Source organism: Saimiri boliviensis, chromosome 1 (genome assembly GCF_048565385.1).
Source record: "Saimiri boliviensis isolate mSaiBol1 chromosome 1, mSaiBol1.pri, whole genome shotgun sequence".
Lineage (NCBI taxonomy): Eukaryota > Metazoa > Chordata > Mammalia > Primates > Cebidae > Saimiri > Saimiri boliviensis.
This window is the reverse complement of record NC_133449.1, coordinates 73,905,756-73,931,851: the sequence shown is the minus strand read 5'-3', so window position 1 is coordinate 73,931,851 and position 26,096 is coordinate 73,905,756. Positions and strand designations below refer to the sequence as shown.

Sequence of the window (26,096 nt, the reverse complement as noted above, 5' to 3'; positions counted from 1 at the left end):
ATTCTAGCTTGATTCTTTATTTACATATTATATATCTAGAAAGATGACTTAATTTTAGGGCTATTCTGGACAAACTAAGATATAAGCTTACCTTAACTCTCTGTAGGAAAATTGTAAACTTAGAGAAAATATCCTTGAGCAGCTCAAACCACTGGGGAAAATTCAACATTCTCATCTGATCTGCAAGCCTAGAAAAAAAATAATTCAAACAAAAATAATGATTGTCTCTGGGCCAATATAACATCTACAAAGTGGAAGAAATGAGACTAAATACTATCTAGTGATAAAATGCAATTTTATCTAGATACCTAACTAAAATGTTGAAGAAGTCAATTACTAAAGAGCTATGACTTACTTAAATATTTTTAAGACTGGTAAGTTAACTATATCATGTATCAATTTCAATTCAACAAGCTTTATGACCACTGAATGAATAAACCATAGAGAAATAAATGTGAAGATATACTCTGGAATAAAAATGGAAACATAACATCTCTCCCCAAAATTTAATAATCTGCTTTGCTAACTTCAACTTTAAAAATATCATGAGAGGTAATATGGCATGGTAGTTAAGAGCACTGGAGCCACAATGCCTTGGTTTAAAATACCAACAACTTATTGGAATTGCCAGCTCTTGGCTCTGGCAAGTGACTTAAACCCTCCATACTCCAAGTTTCTCATCTTACATGAGGAAAGTGATAGAACCTATCTTATATGTTGGAAATATTAGATGAGTTAATAAAAAATACTTAGAACAATGACTGACACATTTTTAAAAGTACCACATAAGCAGCAGCCAATATTAATATTGATAGTTGATACAAATTAACTTCAAAGTGAAAAAAGTAATACAAAATATAATTCATTCCCTAAATGTATTTTACAGTACCAAAATGAACTATTACTCTAAACTTTTAATAAATGCAGCTTCAGCAAAGAGTTTATAATAAAAAAATACTGCAACACTTGATATACGTAAGTTCTCTACTTATATTGAGAAACTTTCCTAGGGAAGAAGAAAATTAAACTCCACATCCATTGGGGTTCTAACAGTGTCCCAATGACTCATTTTTTTCCAACCACTAACAATTCTCTCATTATTATAGTTGCTTTGACTAATTCTGAAATTGAGTTTTCCCTAGGTAATAGTGTGGAAATTAATAATCCATAATCTCTGTTCTGTCAGTTTGGCCCAGGAAAGCTTCATACTAGTACATATTGCTATTCATATCTAAGCCAGTTAAAAACATTTAAATATCCATATGAACAAGAAATTCAGTTACAAAATATTTATCACTATCTCTTAAAAGAACAGAATATGAATTTCTTTTGTCTTTTTTTCATTTTTGAGACAGGATCTTACTACACAGCCCAGGCTGGAATGCAGTGGCACAATCACAGACAGCTCACTGAAGCCTGGACCTCCCAGGCTCAAACCATCCTTCTACCTTTACCTGCTGAGTAGCTGGGACTGCAGACATGTGTCACCATGCCCAACTTATTTTCTAATGTTTATTTTCATTTGAGATGGGGGTCTCACTTTATTGCCCAGGGTGGTCTTGAACTCTTGGGCTCAAGTGGTTCTCTCACCTCAGCCTCCCAAAGGGCTCGGATTACAGGCATCAATCAATGTGCCTGGCCAAGAAAAGGAATTTCTAGGGTGAAAATAAAAAAATACAAACATGGGCAATTCAAAATCATAAACTCAAATTACTCAAAGCCAATTAGAAGATGAATTACATAGCAATTTAAATGTAATACTTGCTATGCCCCTGTAATGAATTATCTTCAATTTCACCTCTCCATATCTATGTTCTGTCCCTCTCCATCCTGTTCTCCACTCTGGGAGGCTAATCTGTGGGCTTGGTCAGTGAGGAGCCCTTATGGAGTAAAGGTACCTACTCCTCTAGCTCTCTCCTCAAGGGTTGCCCAGTATAACTGCTTCCCTCTACTCAATGTGATAGCTTTTATTCAACTACCTTTCTCCTCAGTTCTGTTAACTGCTGTCTTCCCTTGTCCCTTAAAGGTTCTGCACTGCCGCTTGTGATTTTCCTATACTCTGCTCACACCTTAGTAAATAATTCCTTTACTAAATCTACCTCAAATTATTCTAATTTGCATGTATCATCTTTTACCTGACTGATAACCACCAATCTATGTATTTATACTTACTTCACAACAACATCTGTGTCTATTTCTTCTATTTGTGAAACTTTATTAATCACACACTGCAAAATTTAGGAAAAAACAAAAACAATTTGATTAACTGTCTTTCGAATGCTAAGTATTCCATGTCCCATTTGTACATTAAAAAGACCCTTACTTGAACAGACACTTCTCAAAAGAAGACAAACATGCAGCCAACATCTCTGATCATTAGAGAAATGCAAATCAAAACCACAATGAAATACCATCTTACAACAGTCATATCGGCTACTATTAAAACGTCAAAATAACAGATGCTGGCAAGGTTGTAGAGAAAAGGGAACATTTATACACTGTTGATTAGAGTGTAAATTAGTACAATCATTGTGGTAGACAATGTGGCGCTTCCTCAAGGACCTAAAGGTAGAAATACCCTTCAATCCAGCAATCCTATTACTGGTTACATACCCAGAGGAATACAAATTGTTCTATTATTAAAGACACATGCATATGTATGTTTATTGTGGCACTGTTCACAATAGCAAATACATGGAATCAACCTAAACGCCCATCAATGATAGACTGGATAAAGAAAATGTGGCACATGTACACCATGGAATAGTATGCAGCCATAAAAAAGAATGAGATCGCATCCTTTGCAGGGACATGGATGGAGCTGGAGGTCATTATCCTTAGCTAACTAAAGCAGAAAGTGAAAACCAAATACTGCATGTTCTCACTTATAAGTGGGAGTTAAACGATGAGAACACACAGACACATAGAGGGGAACAACACACAGTGGAGCCTATCGGAGGGTGAAGGGTGGGAGGTGGGAAAGGATCTGAAAAATAACTAATGGGTACAAGGCTTAATAGCTGGGTGAGCAAGAATCTATACCCAAAAAAAACCCATAATACACATTTACTTACGTTAACAAACCTGTACACGTGCCCCTGAACTTAAAATAAAATAAAAAAATTTAAGGGCTCTTACTGACTACAATAATTATTTTACCAGATTTTTATATCTTATGTATCTCTGAAGGTGTCTGAAAAACTGCAGCATTACAAGTAGTCAATTAAATAATCATTTCAGAGTATGTTTGAAGTGTAATAATTAAAATCGCCTACTATTCAAAACTGTTCAAAATCATACAGAAGAAAAGCAGAACTAAAATACTTACGAACAAGATGTAAGCCCCATGTTAAAATCACAAATGAAATTCATATTGGAAGTTAAATTTCCTTGTAATATACCAACAGTTTAAAATAAAATAAAAAATAAATAAATACTTAGACTTGAAGTCTGGGAACTGAAACATACTAATTTTTAGAAATTGTGTAAAATATATATACAGAAAATTGTACAAATTGTTTACAGCTCAATACTTTTGTACAAATGGAGTACATCTGTGTAATCAGAACTCAGCTTATGAAATTGAACACTGCTAATACCCTAGAGATCCTCCCCTATTCTACTCCCAAAATACACTACTGTCCTGATTTTTAAACTATAGAATAATTTTGCCTGCATTTGGTTTTACATAAGTGGAATCATACAATGTATACTTTTCTGTGTCTGCTTTCTTTGGCTCCACATTATGTCTATAATATTATGTCTACAATATTCATTTATGTTATTTTGTGTAATTTATTAATTCTCATTAATGTATAGCATTCCATTGTATAAATACACCACAATTCTACTTATCCTTTCTACGGGTGATGGAATTTGGGTTGTTTCCAGTTTTTAAAATTATAAGTAGTACTGTTATGAGCATTCTCCTGCTGTGTTTTGGTGAACTTATATACATATTTCTGTTTGGTACATACCTAGGAATAGAAATGCTGAGTCACAACATGTATGCATATTTGGCATTACTTCATACTGCCAACAATTTTTCAAAGTGGTTGTACCAATTTAAATATACAGTGTTTTAATCAGTGCTTGAAAGAGGGGATGATTATAATTTTTTTTGCTTATTTAAATTTTAAACTGATTTTATTTAAACTTTAAAAACTCATATATGTACATTCAACCTAATGCAAATGATCAACTAAGCCTAATAGATAAATTTCAAATTATATCATCTTTTTCATATATATTTTAAAAAACTGAAGTTCAGTGCATAAGATTTACCCGAGTGAAAAAAGTCAAAACAAAGATCAGGTAATACTGAAAAACACAGGGATTTTAATTTATACTTTCTTAGAGATTCAGCTAAAAAGGAAATGAACATTTGTCTACTGCTGGTGGGAGTATAAATTGGCAAAATATTTTAAAACAAATTAAATTCTATATATCAAATAACTTAAAAATACTTTTCACTCTCTGACCAATACTTCTACTTCCAAGAATCAGTCTAAGAACCAACAGTCTTAAGTATGAAAAACAAACAAAATAACTTTATACCACAGATGTCTGTCACAGTGCTATTTATTGTATCAAGTTATAAAACAACCTAAATATTCAACACAGAGGAAAAGTTAAGTAGATTCAACATAATGTTAATGGGACTTTACACATCATTACAAATGATGTTCCTAAAAGCATAAATAAGAATATGAGAAAATGCTTATGACTCTAACTGAAATATATGTTTAAAATCATATACACATAATGACAGCATAAGAAAATCAGAAAAAACTACACAGAGAAATATTCCTACAGCAATAATCTTTTGGCTGATAGGGCTATGCTTTTCTTTCTTCTATTTTTCTGTATTTTCAATTTTGAAATAAATGAACCATATTACTATTACACTATATATATATATATATATATATATATATATATATATATATATACACACACACACACACACACACATATATATAAAATTACTAGGATAACATAAAATACACTTCACAAAGGTTTCAGACCAAAATATATCAAATAAAAATGCACGATTACCTGTTTAATGATATTCTTTGCTGTAATAATCATTTTTTCACCATAGATTTCTAAAAAATTAAGTTTTCTTTGTTTTAAGAGTCCAAATACAAGAGATACTAGTCTTTCCTGTTAAAATAAAGTAAGAACATGTAACTTGACATTTTAAATATGAAGTAATTTTACTTAGAGGTAGAAATATTCAGCATTAAGAGTTCTGTTTGATCATCAGATCTCTATCCTGCACACAATATTTTCTAGAAGCCTGAAAACCCTGTCCCATAGCAATCTTACCATGAGATTTTTGGGGTCAGTGTTCTAAAACACTGGTAGGGATAAATCCTATCCTACCATAGTGAACCAATGAAGCTGGTTTGGGGGCAAAACTATACAAGGATATTTTTTGTTCTCGTTTCAACAAGTAGAAAATATCTTTCTCACACTCTGATGACCAATAAATACTCCATGGGCCCTGTGGTTTTTCTGGGTTTTGCTTTTTTGTTTGTTTTGAGACAGGGTCCCAGTCTGTTGCCCAGTATAGTGGCATGATTACATCTCACTGCAGCTCTGATCTCCTGGACTCAAGTAATCCTCCCACCTCAGCCTCCCAAGTAGCTGGGACTACAGGCATGCACCACCACACCTGGCTAATTTTGAAATTTGTCTTGTAGACTCACTGTGTTGCCCAGGCTGATCTCAAAATTCCTGTGCTCAAATGATCCTCTAGCTTCAGCCTCCTACAGTGCTGGAATTACAGGCCTGAGCCACTGCACCTGGACCTTGTGCTTTTTAATTCATGGTCTAGAAGACTAAAATAATGACCTGGACTCTCAGTGGGAAGTCAACTGCTAACATGTATGAAAGTTTCTTTACTTAGACAGTTGTCAGAGTTTTTGGGATTCTTTACTAGTTGTTGGCAGTGATTAACACTGAGAAGTTATCAGCTAAGTGACGCTTGGATATGATTTATTTGTATATGCATATATAAAAAACATGTTCGTAATAGGTACTCAGGAATTTGAATGATGGATAATTACCATATTATAATGACCACTATTTTGGTTTTGTTTTCAGACAGGATCTCACTGTATTATGATCATGGCTCAGTGCATCCTCAAACTCCTGGGCTCAAGTGATCTTCTCGCCTTAGCCACCCAAGTAGTTGGGACTACAGGTGTGTGTGTACCACGACATCCAGCTAATTTTTCATTTTTTGTACAGATGGAATCTCCCTATGTTGCCCAAGCTGGTCTTAAACTCCTGGGCTCAAGCAATCTTCCCACCTCAGCCTCTCAAACTGCTAGGATACAGGCATGAGCCATTGTGCCCAACTATGATAACTTTTTTTTTTTTTTTTTGAGACGGAGTTTCACCCGTTACCCAGGCTGGTGTGCAACGGCGCGATCTCGGCTCACCACAACCTCTGCCTCCTGGGTTCAAGCAATTCTCCTGCCTCAGCCTCCCGAGTAGCTGGGACTACAGGTGCGCGCCACCATGCCCAGCTTTTTGTATTTTTAGTAGAGACGGAGTTTCACCATGTTGACCAGAATGGTCTTAATCTCTTGACCTCGTGATACACCCGCCTCGGCCTCCCAAAGTTATGATCACTTTTTATAAAAGACAAGCTCCAGCATACGCACACAGAATATAAATTAATTCATCCTATATCTGTATTTTTAACTTGTTCTGAAGCTCATTTTAACTATAATTTCTAATTAAGCTATAAAGTTATTTTATTCTCTAATTCCATAGGATTCTGAACAATTATGGTGCTTGCTAAAGTCACACAGCTAGTGAAGGGCTTCATAGGTCTGATAGCCCTTGAAACTTAATTTTGCTTCTTATAATCTGAGAAAAATGTATTCTAAATAAGACTGTTAAGCAATGACATCAACTTCATTCCACAGTTAAAACACATACCTCTTCTAAAACTTGACAGTCATCTTCCAGTGGTCTATTTAAGTCACTGTGAGAGTAAGTAGAAAATTCTGCAATCATCATTTTATCTATCAGTTTTTCTAATTCACAAAGCTGTGATCCCAAATGCCTAAAAAGGAAGAGAAAAATGCTATATATATTCATAAAAATTGCAAATTAACTTCACAATCAAGGGAACTAGTAGGCAAAACTTTTCCAGCTGACAGTACCTATGCAATAATGTGATGTTTTCAAAAACTGAAATCCTTTAACTTACCAAAATAACTACAAACATTCCATTTCATCTTCTAAATTCCATTTTTCTCTTTACAGTTGACCCTTGAACAACATGGAGTTTAGAGGGACCAACCACCACTGCAGTCAAAAATCTGTGTATAACTTTTGAGTACCCCAAAACTTAACTACTAATAGCTTACTGTTGACCAGAAGCCTTACCAATAACATAAAGTCAATTAACACATTTTTTATATTACATGTACCATATACTATATTCTTACAATAAAGTAAGCTAGAGAAAATATGTTATTAAGAAAATTATAAGGAAAAGAAAATATATTTACTATTGACTAAGTGGAAGTGGATCATCATAAAGGTCATCTTCACATTAAGGAGGCTGAGAAGGAGGAGGAAGAGGAGGAGTTAGTTTTGCTATCTTAAGGGTGCCAGAGGAGCTGAAAGTGGAGGCAGAAGAGGCAGGCATATTCAGTAAAACTTTACAGAAATGCATTGTAATTTCTGACTTTTTTGCTTTTTCATTTCTCTAGAAATGTTTGTTTTCTATATGGTAACAATCTTCCTTCCGCCATTTGCTTTAGTTTCAGCACCCATATCACAGAAGGGTCCATGTCATAAAAGAAGTCAAAAGCAGTCTCAAATAACGGGAATCTGCTGCGAGACTGTTTAATGTCATCTTGTTTCCTGGCACTGCTGTTTCTACATCTTTTTCCTCATTGTCTGGCATTGGTTTGAGAACACTCATCTCCGTCAAGTCATCTTCTGTTAATTCCTCTGGTGTGGTATCTATTAGCTGTTGAATTTCTCCAAGATCCTTATCTTGAAACACTTCATTCCTCACCTTTTCATTTGTAACATCCACCATCTCTTTCATGATTTCCTTGATTGGCTCACAGCATCTGCACACAGTATTCTCTAGCAGGAATTTATTGTTTCAGGCTTTATGGTCTTCATAACTTTTTCTTTAACAATGATGGCACCTTCAATGGTGTAATCCTTCCAGAATTCCATGATGTTCTATTGGGGTTCTCTTCCATAGCACTCATAATCCCCTCCATACAGTAGTGCATGGAATAAGCTGTAAAGGTACTTACGACTCTCTGATCTAGAAGCTAGATTACTGATGTTATGTTTGGGGAAAGGAGACCATTCTGACACCTCTGGGGTTGAATTCAAGAGGTTCTGGGTGGACAGGGGCATCGTCCAACACCAAAAGAATGATAAAGGCAGTCTCTTACTGGCAAGGTACTTCATAACTTCAGAGACAAAGCACCAGTGGCACCAATCCAGAAAAAGGGTTCTCATCCAGGCTTTTTGTTGTACAACCAGAAAACTGGCAGCTGTTATTTATATCTTTTCCCTTTGAAGCTTGTGGGTTAGCAGCTTTGTAGATAAGGGCAGTCCTGATCATAAACCTGACTTCATTTGCACAAAACAGTAAGAGATGATAACCTATCCCTTCCTGCCTTAAATTCTGGTGCTCACTTCTCTTCCTTACCTAATAAATGTTCCTTGTAGCTTTCCCCCCGCCAGATTAGGGCACTTTTGTCTGCAGTAAAACCTTTCGGGTAGATATTCTTTCTCTTCCATTATTTTCTAAATGGCATCCAGAAACTTATCTGCTGCCTCTCTGTCAGCAGAAGCTGCTTCTCCTGATATCATGATATTTTTTTAAGCCAAATCTCTTTCTAAAATTATCAAACCATCCTTTGCTGGCATTAAGTTCTCCAGCTTTAGATCCTTCACTTTCCTTTTGCTTTTAATTCTCATTTGATATCTTAGCTTTTTCTCAAATTACATTGGAGTCTATTGGTATGCCTTTCTCATAGTAAGGCTACACCTACAGAAAATCTGTATTTTCAATACTAGATTTAAAAGGTACTTGCAAAAAGTACAAGGTTTTTATTTGTGAAGTCATATACAACAACAAATTCTGTTGTAGCTCAAGTGAGGACTTCACAAATTTCCTTTTTTTAAAAAAAACAGTGGTCCTTACACCAAATTCATTTATCCTGAAAAGGTGGGCAACCACAATTGGACACCTCAATGTACTACACACATAAAGGAATTAAAATTTTTATTGTAAATGTCTCAACGTTTCTCTGCTTCTAGGAAGTACTTCCAGCATCACCAGTGAACTTAGTGTGTGGGTCCCATGGTGTTATTTAAGGTTTATAGTATGTATTAAAAACAATAAAAATATGCAAAAAACTGTAAGATCACTTTTTACTGTGATACTCAATTTACTAGAGAGATAAACTGCTCAAATGTAGACGATTAGCATCACTTGAGCTCACCACAGTAGCAACAGGAGGTGGGGATGAAATTATTACAGTGGTATAATATGTACCATAGTTTTTTGCAGTTATGATTTAATACTGCATGAATGGGGTCATGTACAGCTCTGTGTTTGTGTAAGTTTTAATAAATTTTACCTTTTTAATAGAGTTGTGTGTATTTCATGGTAGTAAATGATAAAATAGCCTAGTACTGATATATGTTTTATGCATTCACGGCATATGTAATTTTTAATTTTTTTGATATTTCTAGGCTATGTCATTTGTAAGTTTTTTCAAACTTTCACAAATATCCAAAAACTTTTCTAATATATTTACTGCAAAAAAAAACACAACAAACTATGTTTAAATGGACCCATGAGTCCAAACCCATGTTGTTCAAGGTCAAAGGTGTATTTTTAACTTCCAAATAGTTAAATGTGTTCTAGAAAACCTGGTTAATGGGTAAATTTATTATTGTTTTCCACAGACAAATACTGACATTCTAAGTCCTTTCCTTATTAACCACTTGCTGAGTATTAATGGTAGTAGCTCCCTAACCATTCATTTATTCAACAAGTATTTGTGCCTACCCTGTGCTAGGCCCTGTTCTGGGTGCAAATAAATATCTGAAGGATTACATGTACAGAGGAACTCAATTCACTCTTTCTCATAGAGTTACTGTGCAACATCCCTCAGGTCATTAAACTGAAAGTCATTGAAACCCAAGACTGAAAAACGTAAGATATACAAAGGGATTTTTACTATATTTTCAAACTGCTGTATAAAAGCAATGAGGTGAAGAAACCTAGATAATCTAGTTGGTCCAAAGAATTTCAAAACTTAAGTGAAATAGTCCAATGGAAAATATATTTCTATCTCAGGGGAAAAAAATTTTTTAAACTCTGTTGGAGCAGTTTAAAAACATTTAAATTTAATATTACAATAAAATTTTTAAAACATAAAATATATCTATACTATATTTACTTGAAAAAGAAATCCTTAATATTGGCAACTGTATTTATCAAGAAAGATGAGATAATAACACAATTTTTAAAAAATTAGTAAAAACCATTTGACCTTTTGGGTAGATGTATTATTCTTGTTTTATAAACAACATACGGTAAGTAAGAGTGGTGATAATTATGAAACAAATCTGGTAAGTGAAATAAGTTTGCATCTTACAACATGAAAATTCTATTTCTTAAAGTTAATAGACTAAAAAGGTTCTCATAAATGGCATCAATATCTTACAGTAGACTAATTTAGAATATATCCACTGGCACAAACTAAACCATTGTCACAAGAGGAATTTGGCAATACCTAGCAAAATTACAGAGGAATTTTGACCTAGGAATCTCATTTCTTAGATGCATGAGCAAAAATACCAAAGAACATACATTAATTGCCCTACTACTGGTAACAGTAAAGGAACAGAAACAACCCAAATGCTGACCAATGGGGAACTGGTTGAATAAATCATAATGCATTTATTTTAAATAGATATTACACACTTTAAAAAGAATTGATAAATATCTATACATACTGCTATAGAGAAGTTTTTTTTTTTTTTTCATTATTTCCCCTCCAGAAGCCTTTCTAATCACACACACAACCCTATGAAATCTTTTTTTTTTTTTTTTGAGATAGTCTGTTGCCCAGGCTGGAGTACAGTGGCATGATCTCAGCTCACTGCAACCTCCACCTCCCAGATTCAAGCAATTTTTGTGCCTCAGCCTCCCGAGTAGCTAGGAATACAGGTATGTGCCACTACCCCCTGATCATTTCTGTATTTTTAGTAAAGACAGGGTTTCACCATGTTGGCCAAGCTGGTTTTGAGCTCCTGACTTCAAGTGATCCACCTGCCTTGGCCTCCCAAAGTTCTGGAATTATAGGCGTGAGCCAGCACAACCAGCCACCCCTATGAAATTTTAATGCCACAGATATATTATGTGTCTGTTTATTTACTATGGCCCTTTGGAGGGTCACACACCATTGTGATATTTAACATTTTTTTTTAAGAACCAATGTTTGCCCTCTTGAGGTAGTATCTCCCCTTGAGAATGCATGCTGTAGAGCACTATACAATACCCAGAGTATATTATAAGGTGAAAATAGCAAGGTGAAGAACAATATGTACAGTGGGCTAATGCTTATCTAAGATGAGAGACAGACAGATAATGGATGGACAGATATAAACTAAAACTTTTAAATGGTGACTTATGGTAGGGGTTATGGGGAAGAAAAAATGGGGTCATACTGATACTTCCAATTTAAATTCATGACGATATGGTTTTTACTTCTTCAACCTCCTTTTAATTAGGCTGAAAATTGTAGTTCCTAATGACACCAACATAATTCCTCATTTATCCCACAACATACACATACTGTTCTCAGAACAATATTATTACTACAAATATAGAGCTTTTATTTCTCTTCTTTTCCTTAAGACATACCCCACATGAGATATCCCACAACATACACAGATTGTTCTCAGAACAATATTATTACTTCAAACAATACTGGACTTCTTTCCTCTTCTTTTCCTAAAAATATATGCCACATGAGATGAATAAATTACTGTTTTAAAGTCACTTAAGAAAGAAAATTATTTCCCAGTTCTGTCCACTACAAAGGCCTAAAAATAATGACCAATCCAGTAGCAAGAATATTCCTACTACCCAGATGGATTTTTAAATATCATTTCCTACCAAAAGAAACTAGGGCTTGTTAGGCAAATGGCAGATTACAGGAGGTTCCTCAAGTTCATTCAAATAATAGGTCAATTTGAACACTGATAAAAATTAAAAAACAAAGAACTTACAATACTTTGCAAGCAAATCCATGTATTTATTATATTTTTAAAAATTCATCAGTTATCTTTGGAGGATGCGAGGTTTCCAATTCATTATTTTGAAAACAGCTAAATAAAAAGAATCTAGCATTTATCCTGTCTAATCTTGTAAGAATTGTCCTTCAAAGGGTGATCAAATAATTGTTATAATGGAATGCCATTAGCTTCAGCAATAGTTTTAGTTAAATTAGTATATAAATGATATATACTGTTTCAACGATTACCACTTTTATTGGTAATAGATAGCAAAATTTCATTTCATGAGTAATGGTTAAAAATATTTATGTCCTAATAATTAAAATTGCCCAATTTTGCAACAATTTAGGCAGTAAAATCAAATTTTTTAAAATTCACAAATTCAACAAATGTACAAAAGAATCATTATAATAATTATGAATTATGCAATGAGTCAAAATTACCCTTCAAGTTCTGAAGAGAGGAAATCAAAACTTTGGAACTTATACAGATACATCATACCCCCAATCCATTAGTAGAAACCTCTTTGAATAGAGACAGGAAGATCTGTTAGTTGAAAATTTTGTTTTAAAAATAACAAATTTAATATAGGAAGATGCCACCACTTTAACTACAACTCATGAAAAAGTTTAGTACTCAACAATAATTATAAACCAGGCTTCTCAATTACAGGGCGCATTAGAATCTCCCAGAGAGCTTTCAAAAAAATACAGATGCTAAAGTTTTACCCTCTAGAAAGTCTGATTTAATTGGTTTGGGTGGGGTTTGGCATACTTTTTTAAAAGCTCTTCTGGAGATTTTATTATGCAGCCAGGATTAAGGATCACAGTCATATAGACTATAAATGGGAAATTAGGGACAATGATTATAGGAAGGAAAAAAGAAAAAAAAAAGACTAGAATTATTGTCAAGATACATTTGGTAATATACTGAACACATAGATTTCACAAATATGTATTAAGATGTGTACAACATGGCTCTTGTTCACGACATTTAAATTCAAAGCCCAATAGAAAGATTTAAAGTAAAAACACAATCATAAAACATGGTAGAAGGCTGTAAAATTTCATTAGAGAATATAAATAAGGTGTTCTGGGAGCTCAGAAGTCACCAAAAAAGTTTACACAAAAAAATATTTCAAAGTCAAAAAATACAGAAAGAATGAGAAAAAAGAGGACATACATAAGCATTATTTGCTACTAACAACTAGAAAAAAAAATTGTGATGTTAGGTTAACAGTACACAGAAAAATGGTACCCAAATAAAACTAGTAAAATTCTTTTTTGAAAATAGAGATTTGTGTTTGTGGTAATTTAATTACTGAAAAATTTTCATATGAAAGTTCCCATTAAAAGCAATAGAACCAGACTGGGTAACATAGTGAGACCTCAGCTCTATACAAAAATTTAAAAATTAGCCTGGCATGGCAACACAGATCTATAGTCCTAGCTACTCAATAGGCTGGAGTAGGAGGATCACTTGAGACCAGGAGTTTAAGGCTACAGTTGAGCTATGATTACATCATTGCACTCCAGCGTGGGTGACAAAGCAAGACTATAGGTATTATATTATACATATACATATCTAATATATTAAATATTTATATATGTTTATATACATACATTTAAGAACATTTTTAAAAAGCAATAGAAAGAACATTATAGCCAAAAGCAAAACTTGGACTATGATCTATAAAATGGAAAGACTATTTTTTTATTGCAATGGAAAGATTAATAACAAATTAATTCAAAAGAATCCTTTGCTTGTCCTACTGAAAGATTTCTTATTTCAAGTAAGACCCTATGCTTAGTATATGGCCCACAAAATGACTAAAATTTGGACTCTGATATAAAAAAGACAAAAGAGTGTGAAATTCAAGTAGAATATTTCTTATTTCCTAATGGGAAATAAGAAATATAATTATTTTAATAAACCAAGGAGAATGGCTTATAACCTAATGCTTTTGTTACCATAAGAGACCTCTAATACATATTTTTCTGGCTACAAATCAATCTATAAAGCATCCAAAACTAATTCTTAGGCTTCTAAAGTTAAATGGCCTTAAAAATATCTGTGAGGCTATACAAGAAAGTTACTAATGTTGATATCTAACAACCTTTAGTAAAAGGAAAGATAAAGTCAATAAAGTAAATCATCATATAGGATTTGACATAAATTTAAAACAAACAGCAAGCAAAAGAATGGGGCCATAATAACCAATCTTAAACTACTTCAAGTATGATTCAGTATTCTTCCTTGAATATAAAAACATTTTTTAAGAGTATTTTTGTTTTTGAACATTATTTGCTATATGTTTATTAGAAGTTGACTCAAGTTCTGTTACCAAATTTTTAAACAGTTATAAACATACTGAAAATGATATTTGATAGGAAACTTTACAGAAATGTTTTACATAAAGAAATAACATTCTTTACACATGTGATTCTAAAAAAATAGATATTGAGCAAAATGTAGACAATCAGAACATCTGAAAGTCTTTTTAAAAATAATATACCTTTTTGGCCGAGCACGGTGGCTCATGCTTGTAATCTCAGCACTCTGGGAGGCCAAGGAAGGCAGATGCCTTGAGTTCAAGAGTTCGACACCATCCTGGGCAACATGGCAAGACCCCATCTCTACTAAAAGTAAAAGTTAGGCCAGGTGCGGTGGCTCACACTTGTAATCCCAGCACTCTGGGAGGCTGAGACGGGCAGATCAAGAGGTCGGGAGTTCAAGACCAGCTTGGCCAACATAGTAAAACTCCATCTCTACTAAAAACACAAAAATTAGCAGGGGCTGGTGGTGGGCACCTGTAATTCCAGCTACTCGGGAGGCTGAGGCAGGAGAATCACTTGAACCCGGCAGGCGGAGGTTGAAGTGAGCCAAGACTGTGCCACTGCACTCCAGCCTGGGCAACAGAGCTAGCCTCTTTCTCAAAAAAATAAAAAATAAAAATAATTTTTAAAAAGTAAAAATTAGTCAGGCATGGTGGTGCTTGTTTTTAGTTCCATCTACTCAGGAGGCTGAGGTGAGAGGACGGCTGGAGCTAGTCGGGGGTGGGGGCAGGGGGCCTAGCAGGGGATGAGAGATGGGGCAGAGGTTGCAGTGAGCAGAGATCACACTACTGCACTCTAGCCTGGGCAAAGGAGCAAGACCCTGTCTCAAAAAAAAAAAAAACACACACATTTTTAAATGATGAATATTTTATACTTTGAGTTAAGGTACAAACAAAAAAGTAGGTTGAAAACAAAGGTAAGCTCTTCCTTGGGCACAGAATAAATGTAAGATTATAAAATTATCATTCTGTAACCCAATAAATCATAAACAATTGAGAAAAAATAAATATCCAATCTGCTTCTTAAAATTACTTTTCATGATTATTGACCATAAATTTATGAGCCAATGAAAACAAAAATTAAATAAATTGCATGAACTTTGAGGTAACAATTAGAAGAGTTTGAGAATTTGTGTTTGCCAAGCAGGCATTCAATCTTTGATTCTATTTCATATAAAATATCTAAAACTTAAGGTATTTTCAAATTAATAACAGGAGAAACTGGCTCTTTTCATCACTATGGGGATTTCTTTTGCAGTTTGAAAAACAGCCTGCAAATCAGAAATGAATTTTAATAATTATTCAATTTTAAATCTATTAGAGACTTTTAACACAAACTTAATTTTAAATATACTCTCCACCTGGACCTACCATTATGAAACAAAGCTATTTCAACATTTTCAAAATGTTATTTTTAATGTTGTGACTGGCTTTGCATTTATCTCCTGTGCTAGAAATTTTAATTTTGCTTCTCCATCCAAATGTCTCTGTAAATATTATTCCTTATGATTTTTATTTTGCTAATACTAAAATATCAGAACATTATTAAACAGATGATCAATCTGGAAGAAAAAATATCCATTTAACTTTGAATACATTCACACTTTCAACATTACAGGCTAAAATTTATCCTTTAAAAATTTCTAACATTATTTCTAATGGCTTACTTAATGGACATACCGGAAACTATGAATGCCCTGAAGTTCCTGCTGTAGAACCTCTTGTGTTGTTGCTATTAAGTCCAATGCTCCAACAAATTCAGAAGTAGATAATAACACCTGTACTGTAGGCTGAGTCTGATGTACAGTGGCCATTAACTTCAGCTTATTGTACACTTTAACACAATTATTTCTGGTAAGTGCCAGTCTTAAAATGTGGAGTGATCCTTCACACATTACTTTATCAATCTGTGCAATTTTATCTCGAAGCATTTTTACAGCCTGGGAAGTTTTCTTGAGGTAGTCCTGCAACTCGTGTTGAGAGGTCATTGCATGAAAAAATGCTTCTGAACGTAGAGAAATCTGGTGAGCAATGTTTACTTCCACAATATCCAGATAATGGCTCAGCTTAAAAGGGAAGGAAAAAAAATGAAGTATTACAAGCATACCTTCCTTGATAATCCAAATACTTTATGAAAATGATAAAAGATTTCTACATATACTTTAAATTTCATTGTGTAAATTGTTTGATTGTGAGATCCTTGAAATTGGGCACAACAAAATGGAAGGAAGATAAAAGGTACAGCCCAAAGATATAATGTACGACAAAAGAGTACAAAGTGATTTACTTTCCTCCTCTGTTCCTGTCATTACCACCTTATAAACACCAACTGCTTTCTAAAAGAGTGCCCCACAGACACCTCAAGTTACAATTCTAGTTTCAGATGTTCTAAGATCTGAGAGTGAAAGAGAATGATCTCCTTAGCCCCCAACAATATCACACATTGTTTATCTGACTAAATGGATGATTATAATTTCCATTTATTGACCTCCTCCTATGGATTAGGCACAAGTATTTTATACACATCTAATTTTTCTAATTTTAACAATCTTGAAATAAAGGTATTATCATCATTTTACAGATGAGGAAACACAGAGACTTGAATAAAGTCTCTCTGACTCAAAAATTGAAGCTGGTTCTACTATTCCATTCTGCCTCAAAATGCTGAATAATCCAAGATAGATTGATGGTTCAGTCACAAATTAAAAATAAAGTTTGGATTTTTTCAGGCTCCTTATTTTACATTTAAAAACTGATTCTTTTATCAAGTTGTAAAATTCAGTTTATTTTCAGTGTATTTTCCTTAAAAGTTGAACAAATGCCTTTAACAATTAGCTGATATATATTTTACTAGCAGCACTACCAAGATGAATTTTTATGGTAATATACATTTAAAATGCTTTCTACATTTCAAATATAGACTTCTAAAACCTGATTTGACTTTTCTTCCTTTCTAACTGCATATACCTTTTTTGACTATTTAGCTTTCCATTCTTCACCCACTTTTTTACTGTGAGATTTTTTAACCCACAGCTCAGACTTCAGGCATTATCTCTGAATGTCTTAGGATAATTCATAGTTTCAAAGGGTTAATGGACTTTCAACATTTAGGTCTCATAAGATTAGAAGAGATTATTTGGTCATCAAATCTGTTTCCTTAAGGAAACAGAGTATCATTTATATCTTCAATAATGCTCCTTCAACAATCTTGTATGTAAATAGGTTACAAACAAGAAATTTTTCCAGTTTAAATCTTGAGTTTATGCCTTTTTGCTCTTTCATCTTCAATATGGCTGTTAATTTATTCACTAAAAAAGCAAAATGGGCACAAATGTAGTAGAGTAGACTGCAAGGTAACATGGACTCAAATCTCAGAATAGCAAATGGAGAAAAGATAACTTTAGGACCGTGCTACCCAGAATGTGATTTATATGATGCTGACAATCTGTGGACTGTTTAACAGGACAATAATAAAATAAAGAATTTTGCTAGAAAGTAAATCAACTACATCATTAAGCACACTGGATTTTCAGACTTTCTTAATGAAGTAAGCAGTGCAGCGATTCGCATTCCAGTACAAACTCCTTATTTTACTGCAAGCCAGCACTTTGCATAGCACAACAGAATACAAATTAATTCTAGTTATAGCATCCTTGCTCTTTAAAGCAAATATGATAAACCAGCTGTTGTCCATCATAAATGGAGTTTGAAAGTGCTCTCTTGAAATCCTGTCTTCTATTCCTATTCTAAGAACAGAGCAGAATGAAAAAGAGTCAGAATATAAATATAGCTAATCTGATTCTGCGATTTACAAATAAAAAAAAAATTCCTTTACTTTAGTAACTTTAAACATTGAGCACTTCATTTGGGTTAAAAATATTTTTTGAATTTTCAATAATCCATTGATTTACTCTTTTCAAGCACAACATTTTTATAGTTTATTTCCTATTAAAATGATATAAAGGAAATAATTTTTAAATTATCTGTATTAAAAGTATCTGTAGGGCCAGGCACAGTGGCTCACATCTGTAATCCCAGCACTTTGAGAGGCCGAGGTGGACAGATCACAAGGTCAGGAGTTTGAGACCAGCTGGGCTAATATGGTGAAACCCCGTCTCTACTAAAAATACAAAAATTAGCTGGGCTTGGTGGCAAGCACCTGTAATCCCAGCTACTCGGGAGGCTAAGGCAGGAGAATGGCTTGAACCCAGGAAGCAGAGGTTGCCCTTGAATCTGAAAAGTAGAGGATGCAATGACCAAGATCGTGCCACTGCACTCCAGCCTGGGCGACAGAGTGAGACTCCGTCTCAAAAAAAAAAAAAAAAAGTATCTGTATAGATTATCAGACTTTTACTGGCTTTTGCTGTTTTTCTCTTTTTAAGGTATTATTCTATCAGCGGATATACTTAGAATATGAAAGCCTGTGTCTTGAGCAAGCCTGTGTCTCTAACCCCATGGTTTTCGTCAGATTTATAAATTTGTTCTTACACATGGAAAAAAAAACCTTTTTATAGGTGAAAATGTTGCCAAAGGAAAAAGTCAGCTCATTTTGATTTTCAACTGTGAGAAAAGGAATACTCATGACTCTTTCCCCATATTTCTTCCTCTCTCCTCCCCAAGCTAGTCTTTTCTTCAGTTTCTGACGAGGACTGGACCTAATTTATTGATGTCTTCCTGAGACAAGCTTTCAGATTGCCAGGGGATATCACTAAAGTAAAACAAAACCACCACTCATTTTAAGAACCATCATCAGTTTTAGAAGAGCTCTAAACTGAACGCTAAGAAAGAACAGATCAAATGTCTTTAGAAGATTTATAAGTAAATTTTATCTAAAACTCTGAATATTAAATGACTTTCAAGGGGTTGACTTCTAGACTACAGAACACTTTAAAATGTAAAGAACTGCTGGCTAATAACATGTAAAAGACTAGGCTTTGCAAAGCTACAAAACAATAAAAATACTGTATTTCTTTAACTAGATATTTTTGTTTCAAAATAATCCTTACTATGTGAAAATGAAGAAAAATAGTACCTTGGAAAACATTGGTTTTATGTGCTTTAAATCATTCCTGTAAAATTAGCCAAGATGTAAATAAAACATCTGGGTCATATGCAAAGCAATTTATTGTGTAGGCTAATACATCCTTTCAATTAAAATTTCATCAACTACCCTTTCAGATAAGAAGCACTCAAATAGTTTTTCCTTGTTCATCTGCATAGCTTGTGTTCCATTGAACCAAAATGCTGTTAGTTTATTAGTTAAGATCGGGAGGCTTACAGTTATCAGTAACAACAAAAATGGATTTAAATGTAGAACTTACTAAATAACTAAATCTGAACCCATGCAAACAGTACCATTTAACTAGAATAGTTTCCTACATGGAAAAAGTCAAAGAGAAATTACCTTTTCTTGAAGCAACTTTGAGGAAGCTGCATCACGATTTCCTTTTCCACCAGCAGTATTAAAATGAGACCATGGTAAAACTGAATTAAAAGTTAAGGAATCATCCAAGGCAAAATCTGGTTTCATAAAAATCTATTAAAAAATGCATTTCCTTCAATTAGATAAGTATTTGCTTTATATCCAATACCTCTTCTAACATCATGATTATTAAACAAAATTAACATGTATCTTGAGTATGAATAGCAAAAGCAAGTGAAAACGGCTGAGTTATTTACACAAATAACTATAAGAAAAATGTAGGTAACATCTCACCAACTTTAAAATATTAATAAAAGATAGAAAATGTTTTTTGCCTTTACCAATGGAGATGGTTATTCCATTAATACATGATCAAACCCACTAATGCAGTCCTACAAGGTAAATATCAGAGACAGATATAATACTTATCCTAAAATTTCCACATTATTTCCCACTGATAGTTTTTTAAATGCCAAATATCAATTTCTCTAACTTATATTTCTATTTTCTCCTGCTCATAATTGTTTTAAAATTAGTTTAGATTAAGCACACAATAAATATTAAAACCAAAACAAATTCAACTTTATGAATAGACTACTTTTCCCTTACATATCACAACTAGCTAGGCAATAAGACCTACCTGTTATATTTCATAAATATCCCTTGAATCCCTGCTTTCCTGTATCTCCACAGCATTCACTAATTCAGCAGCTATTCAATATCTCTGGTTTACAGTAAATGGCTATTTACTGATATCCTTCCCTAATCTATCCCCTACATTGCTGTTGGAGTTACTCCTCTAAAATGTCAAGTGTAACTGTATTAACTTCCCTGTTTAAAACTCTCAGTGGATTCCCAGGACCTACAGACCTAACTATTTAGAATCCAAAACCCTTCATTGTTTTTCTGGACCCACTTACCTCTTTGTATCTTGTCACTCCCACTATTTACCCATTATACTCTAGCAATATTCAAATCCCTTCCATACTCTTAAAGTATGTAAATATTTAAATACATACTTTTGGCCTAAAATGCCTTTTCTTGTACATCGTCCTGAAGAACTTGACCCAATCAAAAGGGCAAATGTGTCCTTGTGCATGAATGACTCCCATCTCTGAACACAAATATATCATGAATACTTATTTACCTCATACTTGATAGAAATTATTTATTTAGTATGCATATCTCCCCCTGGAGACCATATGTTCTTACAGGGTTAGATTTATAGCTTATTTTTGTATCTCTAGTACCTAGCATAGGGACTAAAACATGGTTTAATCAATTTATGTATGTATTTATATACTGTATTTTATGTATTATTTTACCTATATACAAAAGGTAGAATGAATATGATAGGAAAAAATCTAACTAGAGACATGAGTAAATTTTCTAATCCCTGCTTTGGTATTATAACTAAAAGTATTGATTAATTCAATAAATATTTACTGTTTCTGATGCTAGGTACTGAGGGAGAAACAAAGATAATTCATTGCAGAGATCCTAATCTCATGGATCTTCAATCCAAGGGATGTGATAAAATATAAAATATTATAAGGAGACTAGGCATGGTGGCTCACGCCTGTAATCTCAGCACTTCAGTAGGTGAGGTGGGCGGATCACTTGAGGTCAGGAGTTTGAGATCAGGCTAGCCTGGCCAACATGGTGAAACCCTGTCTCTACCAAAAATACAAAAATTAGCTGGGTGTGGTAGCAGGCACCTGTAATCCCAGCTACTCAGGAGGCTGAGGTAGGAGAATTGCTTGAACCTGTGAGGCAGAGGTTGCAGTGAGCCAAGATCGTGTCACTGCACTCCAGTCTGAGTGACAGAGACTGTCTCAAAAAAAAAAAAAAAAAATTATAAAAAAAATTATAAGAAGAGGGAAAAATGCTTAATGGGGTGGCAGAAGGATGAAGGAAGAGTCCCTGATAAAATATTATAGAAATTTGGCAAAGGGACCAATTATACTCTGTTGGGAAGAACAGGAGAGTACCAACGTAAAGTTGCCATTTTAAGCAAAAGATTGTAGAGAATTCAATATGGAAAGATGAAGAAAAAGTCTTCCAGGATCAAGAAACAGTGCAAATAAAGCACAGAGCCATCAAAAAAAAGTTTGGCTAAAGTAAAGAATGCGTAAAGATTACATGAAAGTGAACAATGAGCCTTAAATGATGAAGTTTAAATTTTACTTTGTCAGACCAAATAAACGATATAAATAATATACTTCTCCCTTTTTGGTGTCTTTCATCTTCTCTTTCTTACCCTAAAGAACAATTGTCATAGACCTATTTGAGAATCTGATGAAGGTAACTGACACTCTTCCCAGAAAAAAAAAATGCATCTATTACATATCTTGAAAACATTTTTCATACAAAGTAAGTATCTCTTAATAATTTAAAGAGGTAGAATGATCAGCAAAAATTTTTATAATGGAAAGACTCAGAAATATTTGTAGTTTCAGTGATGAGAAAGAGATTGATGATGCAAAAGAGAAACACCATAAATACATGTCATTTTGTCAATTAAAAACAGTTTTCAATTTAAAAAAAAAAAAAAGGCCAGGCACAGTGGTTCACACCTATAATCCCAGCACTTTGGGAGGCCAAGGCAGGCAGATCACTTGAGGTCAGGAGTTCGAGACGAGCCTGGCCAACATGGTGAAACCCCACCTCTTCTAAAAATACAAAAAAATAAAAAATAAAAGGTGGCCGTGGTGGCACACACCTGTAATCCCAGCTACTCGGGAGGCTGAGGTGGAAGAATCACTGGAACCCAAGAGACAGAGGTTACAGTGAGCTAAGATCGTACCACTGCACTCTAGCCCGGGAGATGGAGCAAGGCTCCGCCTCTAAATAAATAAATAAATAAATAAATAAATAAATAAATGATGCAACACAGCCCCAGAAGAGACAAAGTAGCCAGTGTCAAAAAAGAAAAAGACAAAAAGGCCAAATGAAAGCTCTTCGTAAGGCAAAATTAAAGAGCAAATATTAAAAGGTAATATTCTCATGTTTAAGCTTTGTTACCTTAGGTACTTGCTCCAGATCTGTCCTGGATTTATCTATTAAAAAAAGAAAGGAAAATATTATTTTTAAAACCTGTTTTCATTTTACCTCCATAAAATACGTTTTGACAGATTCAGTATTGTTTTGGGTCACATCCAAATAACTACTTAAGTTTATTCCTTCAACAAGTTATCTATTAAGCACCTATCATATGCCTAGTAGTAGGCAAAGCACTGAACAAAACAATGTTTCAAGTAACTGTAATCAATTATATGGCAGCAATAAAACAGCTAAATACATCTCCAATCTTTTTTAACTGGACATACAAAGCTTTATACATCTCAGTGGTCCCCAATCCCTGGGCTATGGATAGGTAGTAATCCACAGCCTGTTAGGAACCAGGAGGTGAGCAGTGGGCACAAACAAAGCTTCATCTGTATTTACAGCCATTCCCCATGGCTCACATGACCATCTGAGCTCCACCTTCTGTCAGTGGAGGCATTAGATTCTCATAGGAGCACAAACCCTAATGTGAACTGCACATGAGAGGGATCTAGGTTGTGCACTCTTATAAGAATCTAACGTGGGCCGGGCACAGTGGCTCACACTTGAAATCCCAGCACTTTCTGAGGCCAAGGCGGGTGAATCATGAGGTCAGGAGATCGAGACCATCCTGTTCAACATGGTGAAACCCGGTCTCTACTAAAATACAAAAAAATTAGCCAGATTGCCTGAAGTCAGGAGTTCGAGACCAGCCTCATCAACACAGCAAAACCCTGTCTCTACTAAAAATACAAAAAGTAGCTGGGCGTGGTGGTATATGCCTGTAGTCCCAGCTACTCAGGAGGCTGAGGCAGGAGATTTGCTTGAACCCAGGAGGTAGAGGTTGCAGTGAGCCAAGATTGCGCCACTGCACTCCAGTCTGTGATAGAGCAAGACTGTCTCAAAAAATAAAAAATAAAAGAATCTAATAATTTAATGCCTCATGATCTGTCATTGTCTTCCACCTCCCCCAAATGGGACCATCTAGTTCCAGAAAAACAAGCTCAGGGCTCCCACTGACTCTACATTATGGTGAGTTGCAGAATTATTTCATTATATATCACAATGCAATAATAGTAGAAATAAAGTACCCAATAAAGGTAATGTACTTGAATCATCCCAAAATTGTCTCCCCCAATGCCTTGGTCTGTGGAAAAACTGCTTTCCACGAAACCGGTCCCTGGTGCCAAAGATTGAGGACAATTTCTTTAAGTTTTGGTAAGATTAAATATGGCATGCTATGTTAATTTTTAAAAATGAATTAAATTATAAAGTAGGAACACTGTTTTTACTGTTTAAAATATCTATCACCCCATCCAGAATTTCTTATGATCAAAGGTTGCTTTTTTATACCATACTAATTTTCTTCTCAGACATCTTAGTTTATATGACATACACACATCTTCAAATGAAGCTACTTTCATCCTGCCAATCCAAATTCAGATAAGATACCCTTCTCCTGCTCAAAACCAACCTTTCTGCACTTGGACTCCATTCCCTCCCGCCTCTTCTGTGAGCTTGCTTAATCAATTTACTCTGCCTATCTCTGTATCTTCACCCTCTTCCCTTATACTAGCTCTCTTATCTCTGTATATAAACATGCTCAGTTCTCTCCCACTATTTACATATATATGTATATACATGTAGGTATACGTACGTGTGTGTGTGTGTGTGTGTGTGTGTACACATACGGAGATGGAGACAGAGAGAGAGAGAGAGAGAGAGAGAGAGAGAGAGAGAGAGAGATCTATATATCTATTTATATATAGAAAGAAAAAGACAAAACCCAGCGCCAGGGCCAAGCTGAGGCAAGGGTAGGACCTCAGATGCAAAAGCACTCATTTTCAGGGATAGTCAAATGCCTCTCTTACCTCATCTGGTCCTGGCCATGAAAAGATATACTTCCACTCTCTTCCCTGTAGTCAATAATCTCAAATTGGCTAGGCGTGGTAGCTCACACCTGTAATCCCAGCACTTTGGGAGGCTGAGGCCAGTGGATCATGAGGTCAGGAGTTCAAGACCAGCATGGCCAAGATAGTGAAACCTCGTCTCTACTAAAAATACAAAAATTAGCCAGGTGTGGTGGTGGGCACCTGTAATCCCAGCTACTTGGGAGGCTGAGGCAGAGAATTACTTGAACCCGGGAAGCGGAGGTTGCAGTGAGCCTAGATCGCGCCACTGCACTCCAGCCTGGGCAACAGAGTGAGACTCTGTCTCAAAAAATAGTAATAATAATTTCAAATCTCTTAGTGGCATAATACTGTTAGTCTACATTTGTTTCTCTTATAATAACTCCTTAATATATAGTATTGAAGTTTCTGGCACTGCCATTCCAGTCTAAATGCTCTCCCCTAAAACCTGCCAAAACAAAGGAGACTTCTCAGTGTACAAATGGATCTATCCCATATTATAGACCAACTAACTGTTCTTACTTTTCTGAAACCCTCACTACCTTTAACTTCTAAGGTTCAATTCTCTCCTGGTTGACTTTCCTATCTCACTGACCACTTTTTGTCCCCTTCATAGGTTATCTCATTTTCTGTCTGCCCCTTAAATGTGACAGCTTAATAGCATTCCATCATCAGTTGTTTTTCTTATCATCATTAACATCTTCCCTGGGAGACCTCACCCAATGTCCTTGGATTCAACTACCATGCTATTGTCTAGCATACCTGTCTATGATGATGTCTACCATACCTACATCTTCAGCCTAAATCTTCAACCTGAACTTCAGGTTGCCCACCAGACATGTCCTTCACTGCAAATCTGCAACTAAACTTGCCTCCATCTTCCTCAAAATTTGTCCTCCAATATTGCCTCTCTCACTGAATTATACTGTCACCTACCCAGTTGTCTAAGCAAAAAACCTGGGAATTGTCCTTGAATCATCTTGCTCCATTACCAACAACCAACTGGCCACCAAAACCTGTGTCTCAATCTCTGAGTTATTTCTTAAAGGCCTAATTTCCTCTTCATCTC

The 26,096-nt window shown here is 34.7% G+C and overlaps 1 protein-coding gene across 1 annotated transcript in view; it reads right to left on the bottom strand.

The window, feature by feature from the left end:
- Positions 1-26,096, bottom strand: part of VPS54 (VPS54 subunit of GARP complex) — a 100,937-nt gene that overhangs the window by 56,574 nt on the left and 18,267 nt on the right. Inside the window, exons 5-11 of the mRNA XM_003922695.4 lie at positions 23,097-23,131; positions 20,055-20,186; positions 16,331-16,716; positions 6,958-7,084; positions 5,059-5,166; positions 2,173-2,228; positions 92-188 (exon numbers count right to left, since the gene is read on the bottom strand). Coding sequence (XP_003922744.1) covers positions 92-188; positions 2,173-2,228; positions 5,059-5,166; positions 6,958-7,084; positions 16,331-16,716; positions 20,055-20,186; positions 23,097-23,131 — 941 coding nt within the window. The remainder of the gene's footprint in view (positions 1-91; positions 189-2,172; positions 2,229-5,058; positions 5,167-6,957; positions 7,085-16,330; positions 16,717-20,054; positions 20,187-23,096; positions 23,132-26,096) is intronic.